The sequence below is a fragment of the Ammospiza nelsoni genome, chromosome 2, assembly GCF_027579445.1.
Source record: "Ammospiza nelsoni isolate bAmmNel1 chromosome 2, bAmmNel1.pri, whole genome shotgun sequence".
Taxonomy (NCBI): Eukaryota; Metazoa; Chordata; class Aves; order Passeriformes; family Passerellidae; genus Ammospiza; species Ammospiza nelsoni.
In genome coordinates this window covers 2,884,430-2,901,094 of record NC_080634.1, presented here as the reverse complement: position 1 = coordinate 2,901,094, position 16,665 = coordinate 2,884,430, and the positions used below count along the sequence as shown (strand labels likewise).

General features: G+C 41.2%; 1 protein-coding gene across 2 annotated transcripts in view; it reads right to left on the bottom strand.

Moving 5' to 3' along the window:
• EPHA3 (EPH receptor A3) overlaps positions 1–16,096 on the bottom strand; it is a 174,929-nt gene extending 158,833 nt beyond the window's left edge. For both annotated transcript variants that reach the window (XM_059491578.1, XM_059491584.1), the window contains exons 1-2: positions 15,883–16,096; positions 53–117 (exon numbers count right to left, since the gene is read on the bottom strand). In XM_059491578.1, the coding sequence (XP_059347561.1) occupies positions 53–117; positions 15,883–16,012 (195 nt within the window). In that variant the 5' untranslated portion in view covers positions 16,013–16,096. The remainder of the gene's footprint in view (positions 1–52; positions 118–15,882) is intronic.
• Positions 16,097–16,665: the final 569 nt, after the last annotated feature.

Below are 16,665 nucleotides of genomic sequence, written 5' to 3'. Positions count from 1 at the left end.
TAGCACATTGGTCTGCAGCAGCACTTTGCATTTCACACTCCAGTGGACTCACCCCATGTGACGGGTAGGAGATCCAGCCCAGCTCCCCTTGAATTGTTTTTGAATCCAGCAGATTAACTGCAAAAGAAGACACAAGGAAGAGGAGTGAGTTCCCTTCGCCTCTGCCCAGTTAACCTCAGTTACCCACACCCAGAGCTGTGTTTATTTGTGAGCAGATGATTTGTTCAGGTGGCCAGGCGGTGAAGCTGTAAAAAAAAAAAAAAAAAAAAAAAAAAAGACAAATAAAAAGGATCATCTCCTTTAGCTTAAAACACAATGAACAGATGAACAGCAGACAGGGCAACTTCTGAAAACCAGAAAAGTGACAAAAAACAAACAAGGGATCATGGCTAAATTAATTGCAGCAGGGGGTGGGAACAGAGCTCTTCTATCAGCTGCACAAACCACAGCGTTTTCCCCTCGGATGCTTGAAATTTGGGTCACTGCATCTAACTGAAATGGCGAGATCTGAATATTTAAATCATTATTTGATTAAAGGCATCCATTTGGCATCTATAATCTTCTCAGAATACAGGAATAAATAATGAAAGCTGATTAAAGTCCTTCCCGCAGTTCTTTCTTGCTTCTGATCTAATTTGTTCTCAAATTGTCTTGCAGTAGTGTTTTCTAAATGTCATGTGTAACACATTAGATACAAGAGTAATTATTTACAATGTTACAAGTTCAGACAAACCTGCTTTTAAAGAGGGCCATCAATTGATAGCTAATCTTGCTGGTTTGTTTTTTTGGGGGTTTTTTTTGAGTCATGCAATAATTTTCAGTGTGAAAAGGAACATTTTATTTGTAAACATTTTCACAGGTATTTTCTAGTCAATCAAATCTCAGTGGATTTATACCTTATTTTAAACACAACGGGTATTTAAAATAAATACGTACATCAAAATAAAAGGATATTCTCCTTTTGGCATTTATTTATTTCCTAAAAGCACAAAAATAAATTATTTCCCTCATCTTGGCCATACAGCCTCCAAGTGCTTGATCACACACTTCCCTAAGTAACCACTTCTTTATCAACATGAAGTAGAATACATAAATACATACATCAAAATTAAAGGATATTCTTCTTTTGGCATTTATTTGTTTCCTACAAGCACAAATGTAATTTCTTTTCCTCATCTTGGCCATACAGCCTCCAAGTGCCTGATCACACAATTCCCTAAGTAACCACTTCTTTATCAACCTGAAGCAGAGGAAGTGAATTCATACAAAATACTGTACAAAAACAAATAGCCTCTATATAAATATCAACTAATGAAGTATTAATACTTCACAGCAACACTGTAATATTTATTATCTGCAATCTGAGCTTACTTTTGTTGGGTGTGTTCGCCACACCCCCTTTATATTTTTGTTTCCCCTCCAGTATGGAAATAATGATAACGAGAAATTAAATAAATCTCAGCATATGCTAGGACATTTTAACACCTGACAATGACAGATTTATTAGAGGTAGCCACTGTAGAAGCTTCATCTTCTATTTGTTAACCTGAAGGGTTGTCACTGCTGCCAGAACCAGATGGCATGAGCAAAGGTGTTCTGAGTAAACAGAAGAACAGGAAACAAAATATGAGGGACAGTGCCTATGAATCAGCTGAGTTAAGCTATTTGTATTATTTCATCATCCTCCTCTAACTGCTGTTTAATTTTGGACACCACTTTAAAAAAAAAAAACAGCTCTGAAGGCATTATTTTTACTGTTAATTAAAATGTGCAGAAGGAGACACAGGTGTACAGTACTAAAATAAGATTGTGCCATAAAGAAACATAAATAAACATATTTTCTACATTTTTGTGCACACATATTTGTGTTCTGTATGGATATATGTGCACTGCTATACTGCCAGGACTGAGCTGCTCTGCCATCTATATGAGAAAAATGTTTCCCCCTGCAGTTATACTCCCCTTTAAAAGAAAACAATAGCATTGTTTTATCTACATCAATAAACAAAATATCTTTACTAATCTTACAGAAAGAACATAATCCAGTGCTACATATTTCTTAGCTCTGAATCAAGCCCTCAATCACATAGACAAAGAAAAATCAGTCAGTCCTTTATTGAGTGCATGGGGCCCTAGGCAGGCAACTCTGCAGCAAGGTTTGCATCCATAAAAAGGAAACACCAATAAAAATTCAAAAGGAAAAGTGCACTTCTCATTTTTTGTTAGCAGAAATTCCCACAGATTCTGGATCTCCCGGGATGAGACAGATCTGTTTGCCATGCACCTGCACTGCACGGTGCTGAAGGGAGTGTGACTCCTGAGGAAAATCCCTTGGCAAGAAGTGGCTGAGGCAAATCACCCAGGAGCAAACTTAAGTGATATATTTTATACAGAATAAATAATATATATAACATATTATTATATTAATTATATATTATTTATTCTTACAGGACAAGCTCCTTGAAAACATGACTGCAGTCACTCTGAAATTGATTAATTCAATCCAAACCCAGTTTCATCTACAAAACACATGCAGGCAATGGACCCACAGCTTGGTGGAAGTTCCCCCTCTCTCGATCTGCCCTGCAGGTCCAGCTTGCCCTCACAGGCATCACAGCAGCACATGGGTGGCAATGAAATGTTCACTGTCCCCCACAACAGGCAGGTGCCTCAGCCATGGGACAACCTGATATCATCAGGATCAAATCTATGAAGTTAAGAATAATTTTTCAGTTCTCTCCTTCATTCCACTTTCCTCATCTCCTTCAGACTGGAACCATTACTTTTCCATGCTCAAACATTTTAGAAGTCATTACAAGGGAGGTTTTCACACTGGTTACAGGAGACTTCTGGTTCAGATGGGTATTGTGCTGTTCTTTAATAGTATCAAAAATGCAAAAAACATATTTCCTTTCAAGTGGTAACCTGAAAAAAACACCTTCTTCCTGATAAAAGCTTCTAGTGACTTCTAAAAGCTTCTGTGACTTCCAGAGTTGCACATCTCAATAGAGGGGAAACAATAATGCAGAATTTAGAAGATGAAATCCTGGTCTTTAGACAAAACTGACTGGGAGAAGCAATGGTAAATTTCATCATTGTATGTCCTAAAACTCTATATTAATCTGGAAACTGCAGAAGAAAATGGCATTTCCATGCACAAAGACATAAGAAATATATAAAGAACGGGTTAGAAATTCATTGTCTGATTTATTCTTCTTCATGGATTTGGATGGTAAGGTAAAAAGTAAAAATGGAAAACTTCATGCAAGCACTCAATTCCTACATTAACTCATCACAACTTCTTTTAATCCTGATAGATCCTTTAGTGTAACAACACACAACACTTGGTCAGGTGCATTTTGTGAACCAATTAATGAAGTGTTTCATGAAGATGTACTCAGCTAGATCCTCACTGGCAGGCTAGATCACACTTCAGTGTGATCCTCATTTGTTTTCCCATATACTATTAAAGTTACATGGAAGCCAATACTTAAATAGCCTACAAATGCCTACAGCCATATATTTACTAGATGAAAGAAGTTTATGAGTTTCTCACACAACTCATGTGCTCTCCTTGTACCAACTCCTCCTGCAAAACTGTGTGACCATCACTCAGCTGGTTTCTACAAAAATCCCTGAGGCTGACCAGCCAGTTACCAGGGGTAACTCTTAAAAAAAAGCTGAACAGTTTCTTTGCTAGTGATAATTCTTTCCAACAGAATGCCTTGGAAAAGATTCCTGGTTGTGCTGAGGAGACACAGAGGAGCTCTCATAAAGCAACTTTAAGTAAATAAATAAAGTGCTGTCTAACTAGCTTGGTGTCCTGCATGTAATTACCTTGATTTAAAGCTAGTGGTAATTCCAAGGGAGAATTTACTGGTATTAAGATTAGCAGCCATGACTTCTGACTCCAACAATCTCACAGTGATTTGGTCCTCCTGTACAACAGCCCTGCTCTCCACACTACAATGCAGTATTTCTGCTGATACAGCACACCCCTAAAATGCCAATTAAGAATACTTTCTCCTTCTAGAGAGTCTTTCCTGATTCTCTTGCCCTTCCCGATGCACAGGCACAGGAGAAAGCATGATCAGCTCCCTCCATGTGGATTTCCAGGGGGTAAATCCAATCTCTCCCCAGAACTGGAGATGGGATGTGGATGTGAAACACAAAGCTCTCTCACCCTCCTCTCACAGCATCAGCAGCAGATGAATGGAGGCTTGGGTGGAATATGACACTTGTACTACCAGAAACTGCTTCCAGATTTGGGAGTGATGCTCCAGGGCTCACTAACAGCATGTTTCATCAGGAGGGATGTCAGGGAAAGGAAAGAACCCTAAAACTAAACTGATTCCTGAACACAGTCTGAAAGCTGCAGCATTTCCAGAAACACATGGGGTAATAACTGCCACAATGAGCTGAATATGGTAGAAATACCTCCCACAAGAATAAAAATAAACAAACAAATCTTGTGCCAGGTAGAATCACTCTGATATTCCCCCCACTGCTGAAGAAATGAGGAAAGCCTGCTAGGGGGACACTATCCTGCAACTTGCAAAATTTAGAGAGCCACCCACAAACTTCACCAGTGGAAAGCATTTCCAAATTTTCTTCTTTGCATACAAAATGCCGAGCAATAGCCAATGTCAAAAGATACTTAAATCTTTTTTCTTCAGCTAATTAACATTTTCTATTAATATTTTAAAAATGCATAAAAAACCCTCACACCACTATGTTGTCTTCTCTTGTCTGGCAAAAAACTTGGAGTTTTTACCCTAGCTGGTTATTAAAAAAAAATGCCAACAAATGGGAAAAATTAAATTTGCTATGCAACAACAACAACAAAAACAAAACTAAAAAATGATGACTGACTAATTGAAATTTGCCATATAATCCCAAGCAGCAAAGAAAATACTCTGTGGCAGAAAGTCAGCCAGAACTTGGTTTTGGGGTGGGACAGAGCGGAGTCAGCACAAAGCCTGATGTACATTTTTGGAATGGTGAACCCTTCCCAGCAAAGGGGGCTTGCACCTGTATTTTCATCCATCTGTGAACACAGATCTGAGCCTTCCCAACTCTCCATTGCCCCAGCACTGCCAGCACATCACTTTTGTGATTATTCTGGGGCTAGAACAAACATTTACAGATAGGCAGGCAGAACTCAGGCCAAAGTTGCACTTTGATGCAATTTTAATTTCCAACTAGGATCAGCTATCACACTGATGTTGCCAAAACCATGCTGAAACCAGCTAAGGCAGACCAAGAAACCTTTGGGAAGGGATAGCAAATAAAAAAGGGTGTCCAGCAGTGAAGTCTGGTTTTAAGTAGCCTGATTTGCTGCTTGCTTAATAATAAAAGTCAAGCCTCCTGTGATTTTATGGTCCTGCATTTCCCCTCAAATATTTTAGTGAAGATGTTAGCACTGCTCAGAAGAAAATAAAATAAAAAACAGCCAGTAGAACTCTTCAGGACTTAGCCAACACACATGCCAACAGTTTGGCCCATTTACTTAAAAAACTCTTTCCTAAAGCTGAGATTTCTGCTGAGCCCAAAGCCAGGCTGCAGCCCTGAGAGAGGCACAGCCCTGTGGGGTCTGCACTTCCAACCCTCCTTGCCTGAGCTGTGACACTGCACAACACAAATGTGATTTTGTGCAGAACATTCCAAATTTGGCAACTGTCATGTTCAATCTGTGGTCAAACTGCTGACTGAAGGACTCCACCAGGGTGAGGGCAAGGGATGAACAAGCAAACCGAAACCAAACTGAATTTAAAAAGAGTTGCTGCAATACTGAACACAGGAATATTCAGAGAATACCGGAAAGCCCAAGCCTCCATTATTTTCACTTAAGTGCTCATTAAAAACTTTCCAAAATTGCAAGATTTGGTCAAAAATATCAGATGAAAAGACAAAAAAATTAGCAAATTATGTCAAATTACCCTAGAGATTATTGCTTCTGGAGAAGATAAAAGCTTCCACCATCAATTCGGATGATTTGGCAAATTCTAATTTCATGGCAACTTCCTGCAGTTTTTGAATAGAATTTAATTTTCCTCCTCCCAGGTTTTACTTTTCTTACCAAACACACTCCCCAAGAGCATCTGAGGCCAGATTTAGATACCTACAGCTGAAAAAGAAGAAGCAGCCAAAGCAGGAACCCCTCACTGCAGGTTTCTCTCAAAAGGCTGCCATGAAGGAGGGAATGCAGGGCAGCAATCAGCAATGCAGGAATGCCTACAAATAAAAAACATCACCTGCACTCCATGCTAAGTGGAAGCTCTCCAGTGGTCTTCCCCATTTTGCTAAGTATGGAGCCTGCCTGTGGAAAAGGGACAACCATCCACCCATTCTCAGTGATGAACACAGGCAAAACAGGTTTTTATTTCTTTTTTTATTACTTTGAAACATGAGCGTTCTCTTGATATTGTTAAAGTGGCACAAAGCTCAATTTCCAAGTATGCAAAAACATATGACTGGTGGTGGGCTGGAATGCACTGTTTATCAAAGGGGCCTAATAAGGTTTCAGTTTTATTAGGCTATTTCCTGTAAGTTGATATGTGCCAGTTCTTTTCATTAAGACAAGGATATAAAAATTAAAAATGGATTAACCTAATGGGTTCCAAATTACTGTCGCCTTGGCTTCTTTGCATTGTTTTTAAACAGTTCCAATTGGTCCTGTTCCAGTGCCTCCTACAAAAAGCAAGAGGCAGAAAGCTTCAGGATACCTGAATTAGAGTTTAGCTGAACTGACATTCAGATACAAATCCCACAGATCTCATTCCATTCCAACCACTCTGGCATTAAATCTGATACCACTGAGGCACCATGTTAAATATGCAAATGCAAAATGGGGGCTACTGTGTTGAAAGGGAGTTTAAATTCCCTTTAAAACCCAAGTCATTTTCCTCCTCTCAGAGGAAAGAAAAAAATCCAGAAAGTATGGATGAGATTGAGTTACCTAAACCCTGCCAATCCCTGCCTTTTATCAGCCCAGAATAGAAGTGGGTCTCTTGTAGGATGTGTCATATTTGTCAGTCCCACTGGGTGCCCAAACCCTGAGGCACATAAAATGGCACCACATGTTATGTCTAGCCAAAACTCAAGAGCAAACATTACTCAAAGCATTTCAGTAAGTCCTAAAGCACTTCTCAGAAAGGTTTAACCACACTGCACATCTAACTCTTTTTACTTCTACATTCCCTTGGAAACAAAAAGTAATTTCCAGTATTCACTGGTTTTACAGAACTGAGCTCTCCGAAGGTCTGGTAGATTTGGAGCGTGACAAAGATCCCTCTTGGGAAGACTTTTAGCAGCTTAAAGGGGAAAATAAATGTTGAGTCAGTGTCCAAGTTCACTTAAGGTAAGCTGAGAGGTCCAAACCTACTATGACACGCTCAGTTTCTAGAATTCTAGACACCAGAAAGTGTCACAGAAAAGACTCTTGGGCACACACAACACCAAGGTTCCCACAGATTTTACTGCAGTTCAAACATATTCAAGGTGCAGAAATCAACAAAATCCACAGCAAGTGATCAATACCCCACTGGAGGACAGAAATTTTTGAGACAGGGACCAGAGCACAAGTCCAGGAAATGGCTATTCATTTGTTTAAAAGGCTGTGATATCCCCCTGGTGAATCAACTGGCAGCATGCCACAACTCAGAAAAAAATTTGGCTTTTAAGGAACTCCTCGCATGGGGCACAGAAAAACAAAATAAATAGAGTTGGGTTGGGCTCGGTTGAGTTTTGTTTTTCTAAGTTTAAAGCACAGAAGTCAAGAATTATAAAACAATTCCGAGAATCCTGAAGCACTACATTTGGAAAGGCACATACTCAAGTGTGCCCTGATAACTTTGTCAAGCTTTTTTTCTCTACCTCCGTGAATAAAGATCCCCAGCTTGCATGGAATGCTTGGGCCCTTCCATGGCTGCCCCAAAGACAAAATAAACCCACAGAGCAAATGACTCAACACCACGGTGCAAATTGCAGGAGTAAAATGCCAATAGCATAAGAAATCTCCTCAAGTGTCATGCTGAGAAAATCAAGATGCTGAACCCATTTTTATTTTCCAATACAGTGATGTCACCAACATGATATTTTCATTGTTTGCCAGGTTAACAGAATTTATGGAGGTAATTAATGCAAAACATGTGTGCTGAGCTATCCGTATGAAAAATGGAATTGCCCCAACTTCATTTGCTGCCTTTGCAACCAAAACCCCACTAACATCTTTTTTCACTATTTCCATATGTGAGAAACACAAATATTTATAACAAAGGTAAATGACTGCTCTATTCCCATCTACCCACAAGACACTTTCAGACCCCTGTCTTCTGCTTATTCTTCTGCTTCCACCACCTTACCACAAAGGGATCAAGTTTCCATTTTATTCCATAAACTAAGCATGTTCCTCACGCTTCTTCTCCAGTGTTTCTGTCCTTGGTTTGCATGGAAAACCTCTGTTTTAATTCCTTGAACACCCTATGTCTAGCTCTAGCCCATCTTTCAGGAAAAGCAATGCCATTAAACATTTCATTCTTCTCTTTTGCCTTTTCTTCTGGGCATCTACAGGGTCAAAGCATCCCTCCCCTTTGGTAAACAGCTTTTAGTAAAAAGAGGACTGGGCACTCATCCTTCAAAATCAGAAATATAAAAAGAAAAAAAAGATCTTTGCCTTCTACTCTTTCTGGCTGAATGTTGATTTCTGGAAGGGAAGGAACAAAAAAAAATGGCACAGGCATGAGAGGAAGGGTGGGCAGGTGAGCTGAGAATAAAGAACCAGATGAGTTTTCCCTGCAGCTGGGTTTTCTTTGGAGAGTTTGGGTGAGCACAGAACATTCTCCACAGCTGGAACCACGTACTCCAGGAACGCTGAGCACTCAGGCATTGCCAGGACATTTGTTCTCTGGGGTAAATCATGGAAGAAAAGTTTTTTGTAGGGTAAGGCCCTCACCATCTCAGAACCTGTCTCAGGATAAAATCCTCAAGTCAGTTTTCTCCATGAACATTAAGGCTGGGCAGACATAACTCCCCCTGCTTTTATTTTTTTTTTTCTTTTTTAAAGAAAGCACTGTCAGAGCAAGATTAAATAGAATGGTGAAAAATGCCTCTACCCTTCCTTAACTGCAGCCTCTGTTGAAATTCACCACTGGTAAATCAGAGTCACGAAGCTCACTAATGTAAACAAAGCTCAGACTTTCAGGGAGGCAAGGAATTTCTTAATTTGTGCTTTGCTCACTCTTTGGATCCCTTTCAGGGCTGAATTCTGGGTCCCTAACTTTGTCAGTAATCATGGGAAGTTTGGATTTTTTTTTCATATTCAGATCCGATTTTCTTCACCTCTGCCTACTTTTTCTCTTCCTTTAATCTTTCTTTTCCCCCCCTAAAATGGAACTCTCAAAAAGCCTTGCCTCTTAAAAAAAAAAAATAAATCAAGAACAAACCCCCTCTAGCTACCTTGTAACTCCTCACCAACTAAATTAAGCAATCCCACATCACTTGTTATTATTTGTTACTGTACAAAGTTTGTGGGATAGCCCATCATGGACCAAAAGATATTTTTGTGATTTAATTGTAAATTATTTAAAGAGTAACTTGTCACTCTAGATTTTCTACAAACCCCTCCCTTCCTAGGCACCAATTAAAAAGTTTTAGATTTTAATTGCTGCCCTCTTATGTGAGGCAGCTATACTTTAGCAGGTTTGATTATTGTTTAAAAAAATGCCATGCAAATCTTTCTATCTAAATATAGATATAAAAACATTATGAGAAACCAGCTGGAAATAAAAAAAAAAGCCCCATTCCCAACCATATTACACTAAACTGCCCTGACTGAACCTTAACATTCAACCTATTGTTCTCTTAATTGCTAGCAAGTTTCAACCACTGTTCGCTTGCTCTGCTATTCTTCTTTCATCAATATTTTTCCAGTAGATTAATGGGATTTTCCTCCATATTTTGCCTGAAACAGCAGGACACGGTAGTTAAATGAACAAAAAAAAAAAAGAAAAAGGAGAGTGGTACCAATGTTTCTGCTTACAATGTGTCTGATTTAATAACATCTCTGCAAATTTAAGGCTTTACGTGCTGGTTCCCCCTCACTCTCGCAGACTGGAACTTTTCTGTCACCATCCCAAGGTTTCTTTCAGGCAGGATTATCTTTATTTCTACATCTTTATTTCTTTCATTCATTCACTGCAGAAATTTGAAAGGAACTTTCAGTTTAAGGGACTGAATTTTAATCTTGCATGTGTTTCACGCTGCAAAATGAGAACTTGCACTTGGGTTTAGCAAGCGCCTAGGAAACTAAAAGACACAAGATTTCTGCTGGGGAATACAATCCTGAGCCCACAAATTGCTACCACACTCTGTTTCCAAAATTACACTCCTGGGAGCTCATATCTAATCTTCTGAATTAACCTATTTTTGTTTAAAACTTTTAGTTCTTGTTTAGAACAAGTTTAAATATTTCTTTAAAAAAAAAAAAAAAAGCTACTGCTCTAAAGTGTTTACAGAAATAAAGGCTACCCCACTGTGGTGAATTTTTAGGAAAAACAATCATTTTACAGTAGCCAGATGTTTTTGTAAACTACAAAGTCTTCTATTTCACTCTATCATTTCTTATGACAAGTCTTTTTCTCCTCACTGAAAATATATTTCAGCAATGCTTCAACAAATCTAACAATGCAAAAGAAAGAAGGAAATGTTCCATTCCAGAAAAAGCACTCTTTGGATGCTGGAATTATGCTTTAGAAAGGCAGGGGATTAGGGAAAACCCTCTGCCCCACCTCTGGAGATTTATCTAACAACTTTGGAAACATCCAGTTTTGCACCTAAAGGTATCAAAATTACCTTCTGGGTTTCAATACCAGCTCCACTGAGCAGAGCTTTGAACTTTACCATAAGTACAGGCATGATTATTGCAGCAGTTACTTATTTATTTTTATTTTCTTTCCCAGAAAAATCAAAGAGCAGCTACAAAGCTACAGGAGTTACAGGTATCTTATGGCACTAACTCGGGCTCTGTATAAAACTCCACAAACAGGACTGTGGTATTTGGTAACAGCTCTGTAGTGACCCTCACTGGTGATAAAATCCAGAGCTCTGAAAACGAGAAAATGAACACCTGCATCTGTATTTCTAAACTTTCATCAAGTGGGGATTACAAGAACAAGAGCAATTATAGGCATTTTCCTGGAGGAAAACTCCCAAGTTCTCCAACAGAATCAAAAAGTAAGTATAGTAATAGCAATTTACCTAACCTCAGCAGAGAATAATTTTTTTAAAAAAATTAAAACTAATTTGTACATCCTCCCAGCTGGGAATGAAAAATGTAAGTTCAGTTAGAACACACTCCTGATTTGCAAAGCTTTTGTGTAAACAACTGTTAAACTTGGTGTGCCTATTATCTGTTTGATGCCTGCCCATCTGCTGGTGCCTTTTTGCTGAAGCTGAGGCTACAGAAGAGTTCTGACCCATTTCTCTGCCCTGAGCGCTTTGCTGGGCAGCAAGTATGTTGTGTCCAAATTAACCGCAATAAGAATTAATTGCTGTGTCCAATTTGCACATCTCTGTGTTTCAAACACCTGCTTTAAGTTTGCTATAGCAAATGGAGAATTTTTTTTTTCATTTTAATACATTATGCTTAAATAGCAGTAAGTCAAGAAAAAAGCCCAGTGACAAAAAATTAAGAAAATTAGCTATTCCACATGTTACAGTCTACTACCAAAAATGTAGTCAGAAAATTATGCATTTACCCAACTTCTCCTAGCTTTAAAACCATCATACCCTTGTGTGAATTTTAAAACATGCTTATTATTTGTCTAATGATACAGTTTAGGATTAAGCACAGAAGCTTTGAATACGACACAGCTGTATGAAAAACAGTCCTCTAGCCCTCATGACTCTGAGATTACTGAAACTAAATTTTAAAAGATATGACATTGAGACTTCTAAACCTGCTTTTAACTTCTTCTGCAGATAAACAGTCAATTGCAAGGCAGGGACAGCAGCAGGAATAGTGCCACGAGAAACGAAGACTTACCCTGACCTAATGATACATGACATAGAGCAAAGTAAGATTTGGAAAAAGCATTTCCCCCTTCTAATTCTATTGAAAAGTGCCCAGTATTGTCAGCCTTTCCCAAAATCACATGCAAGACTTGGGCAAGGATTTTGTTCCATGTGAAAGCAGCACATTTTTCAAAACCACACCAAGAGCTGTCACTACTACAAAGGCACAGTAAATTGTCTTTAGCAATTTTAAGTGTTAACAGAGACCAGCTCAGATAAAAATGGTGCATTTAATTGTGTGGTTCTGCAAAGTTCTGAGATTGCAATCAATGCTCAAAAGATGAAGCTGCAGCTCCAAATCCAGACTGAAAAGTGAGGCTGATTGGAACCTTCTTACTGTAAACCCAAAACAGGCACTGTTTGAAGCCAAGTACTGTAAGCAGATTTCCCGTATTGATCTTTTGGTAGCTGTGCTCACAAGAAATTAATTTTATGCTAGATTGAGAGGTTACAAGAAGTTTCCTGTCTGCACAGTCAAAATATTATTGAAGCAATTCAGGTTGTCAGTAAAAGCTTAAACAAATTTGCTGATAATCCTGTTAATGACCTAGGTCAAGTGTTAACTGTTGTGGGTTATAAAACAGTGAAATTAAGGTGGCTGGTACCCTCAGGCAGGCAATATAGTTACAGAAGAGACCGAGGAGAAATTATTAAATTAAATGACAGAACACACTCGATTTCTTGATACCACAGGAATTATTCAGAAAGAGAAATGCATCCTTCTAAGAAAAAAGAAACACAATCCTCAGCAAGCAGAGAATACCCAGCAGAGTGGAACAGGAGAACCTGTGGTTTCTGTGCACCTACGGGGCTCAGTCTGCAAACTCCAAACTGGAAAAGTTGGATGTTAAATCTTCCTGACATCGTCCTGCCCAGCAGAAAACAGCACACACCTTTTACCAGCAAACACAGATAAATCTGAGCTTCAGAGAACCTCCTTGAGCTCCTGTGATTGAGTAGGGAAAATTTCTCACGAGCACGGCAGAGAGTTTGAAAACAAACTCGGGGAAAGTTTTACTTTTTATCCAGAAAAAATCCTGAATAAAATTTCTCTGGGATGAAGCAAATTAAGAAAATCTCAAGCTGCCCAAGAAAAAGACAAAAAAGGAAAGCACTGAGCACCACAAAGTGCAGTAAGACAGCAGTTTGTCTTCAGCCCTTCCTTCATCCTTTACTCCTTTCATCCCATCCACTGCCACTGTAGTATTACCACCTACAGTCGTAAGTTTTCATATTAATTGCAAATGTTAAGTGAAGTTGGATTTAAAAAAAAAAATATTATTTCAAGTCAAATAAATTCAGGAGCCATTTCTCTGCCCACACTCTTGTTACGTGCTCACTACAACATTTACATCCCCTAGAAGTTAGACTAAGGTACACAAACACACCAAAAATTAGTTCCATCCACTGTTAAAACAATTTATGGGGAGAATTTCAACAGTAGCTTTAATATAAAATGTAAGGAAAAAGGGAGACATTTTTATCTATGTGCCTACATTAACAAATGCTGTCCAAAATATATCTTTTTTTATTCTCAGTGGTGGAAAAAGGAAACTTTTCTAAATACTCCAGAGAAATATAGAAATATCTATCTCTAGTTTTGGGAGGAAATTTATGGGAACAACACCAGAAATGTAAATGAAGTGGATAGAAAAAGATTATTTAATAGAGAAAAACATCATCTTCTGACATGACTTAAAGCTGCACGCTAACACTTGTTCATCAAATTAGTGGATCGGCAAATTATAAGAATTAAGATTTCTAAACTCACACAATCAATCCATATAATGTAAATAAATAAAAGGATTACTGAACTTTCCTAAATGGGGTTTGAAACAAAAACTAAAAAGCCCTTAAAAGTTGATCTCTTTTTTTTAAAGAAAACTGACAGTATTTCTTTTTTAAAAGCATAGCCAAACATATACTTTATGGGGTTACTCTCCTGTAACTGCATTTTTACTGTTGTTTTCACTACCAATTTTGCAAATATTGCTCATCTTGTACGAGCTCTTGAAGCTGGGAAGAGAGAAGGGAGGCAGCATTTGCTGAAAGCTGACTTGGACAAGTGTACTTAACATGCATTCCGTATGACACCCGTATTTTCCCTCCTTTCTCCATTCTCAGCGCCAGTGGCTCGAAACAAAGACACAAAAAGTGGGGTTTTTATGCACACTGGAACGCTCCAATATCTTTCTGGCATAGCCACTCTCAGTTTGCAGAATGTGCCTCCACTGCCATGGAGGCAGAGCTGCTCCACTGACTGACAGAAGCACAACCCTTCCCTAAGAGGAATGGTTATCAGACAACAGTAACCCCTACCCACACTCTGGCTTTCATTCCTGAAAATTATTTTTGAGAAATGACAATATTTACAAAATAGTTTCTCTCTGGAGGTTTAGAAGTGACTGTTGAAAGCACACTCATGAAAAAAAAAAATTATAAAGCACTGCATACAAAACAAATTTGCATAAAACACACAAACAGATGACATACTGCTCCTCTTGTATAATGGTACTATAATTATCTGCCAGCAATGAAATCAACTGATTAAAGATTACCCAGGACTTGTCAAGTTTGCATCTTTCCTTAGTTATTTGTTACTATATTTCTTTTTCCTTCCAGAAATCATGGAAAGTTGTTATCTCACTGCCTTATCACACAAGCACCCAGAATATCAGTTAGTAAACCAGCATTATTTATAAGGGAGAAATAAATAACTGCTCTGACAGGTTTCAGAGCTTCTCTACACAACATCCAACTCGAGCACAGGTGTGAGTTTTACATGGTTGTTAGGTGCTAAAAGTTCTTCACAACCTTTGCCCTCTAGATTTTATCCCGAAAGATAATTGCACTGGACAACCTGGTCATGCCGAGCGCCTTCACTGCAAGCAAGCAAAAGCTCCATTTCATTTTTTTTTTTTCCTTAATAGGGAAAGGACAGGGTCTTTTAGGGTTTTTTTCAAGTATTTCAATCAGTTTCACAGTGTCTGGTTGCCACTATTTATTTTTTTCCCTGAAACTAGCATGGGTTTTCAGCAAATGTCATCTTAGGAATTAACACACCAAAAGAAAATAAACTACTCACTCTTTTTTTTTTTTTCCGGAAAATCACAAACAGTCGCATACACACACAAACACAACTTTAACGCGTTGATACACATCCGATACAGACAACGCGATCTGACGCAAACCCGCTAGGGAACCAGGAGGAGGTTTTACAGGGCAACAACCTTCTTTCGCGGATTAATTAAAAGTTTTGAAAGGCACGACGGCTAGCGCAACCGCCAGCCCTGCAAACGAGCAAGGGCTCGGAGTTATCACCGGGCTGAGAGCGATCGGGGGCTGGGGCAGAGGCGGCTCCCCCCGGGCACCTGCCGGGGCTGCGGGTCCCGGGCCCCTTCCCCGCCCTCCGGCTGCCCGTCACTGCCGGGGTGGCACGGGCTGCGCTGCCCTCGCCAGCTCCGCTCGGGGGAGCGTAGGGCGGCTGCCCGCGCATCCATCCATCCATCCATCCATCCATCCATCCATCCATCCATCCATCCATCCATCCATCCATCCATCCATCCCTGCCTCCCTCCCTCGCACGGCCGCGCTGTGACAGGGGCTCCTCCCGGGGCGAGGAGCCGCTGCCGCACGGGACCACCTTAAAGGGGAGCAGCGGGACGGGGGAGGAATAACGGGGGTGAAAAAAAAAACAAAAAAACAAAACAAAACAAAAATTTTAAAAAGGAGAAAAAATCAATAGAGAAAGGGGGGACAGCGGAAAAAGAACGAGGAAGAAACGGGTCACCCGGCCGTGCCGCGACTCACCTTCGTTGCCGGGGCGGGCGCTCAGACGGCCGGCAGCGCCGAGCGCGGCGCGGAGCAGCAGCAGCAGCAGCAGCGGGAGGAGCAGCAGCAGCGGCGGCGGCGGTGGCGGCAGGCGGCGGCGGCGGTCCATGTCGGCGGGGCAGAGCGCAGGCAGAGCCGCATGTCTCCGCGCCGCATGCCACCGCTCCGCGCCCGCTCCGCGCCGCCGCCACCGGCCCCGGCGCCGGGACCATGCCCCGCGCCCGCCTCCGCGCTGCGCCCGGGAGGGGCCGCCCCCGCCCGGCCCCGCCGCCGCCGCCGCGCAGCCCCCGCCCCGCTCCGCGCCCCGCCCCGCGCCCCGCCCCGCCTGCCCACAGCGGAGCCTGCCCACAGCCCGCGGAGGTGCCCCGCTAGCCCCGGGAGATAACCCCGGGCCTGCCCTCAGCCCCGGGAGATAACCTCGAGCCCGCCCTCAGCTTGCGGAGATGCCCCAGAGTCCGCCACAAGTCCCGGGAGATAACCCCGAGCCTGCCCTCACGCCCGCGAGGTGCCGCCCGGCCCAGCCCCGTGAGGTGCCCCCGAGCCAGGCCCGGCCCCGCGAGGTTGCCCCCTCACCCGGAGCCGGGCTCGGCAGTAGGGCTGGGTGACCCGAGTCACGTAACTCGGGAGCCTCGGGTGGGTTGCAGCCAGCTACGAGCCGATCGTGTCCAATTACCTGGCTCTCCCCGGAGGAATGCAGCGGCAAAGCAGCGGTAAAAGCTCGGGAGTTTCAGGCTGCAGCCGTGCAGGAGCGAACGCCAGTTC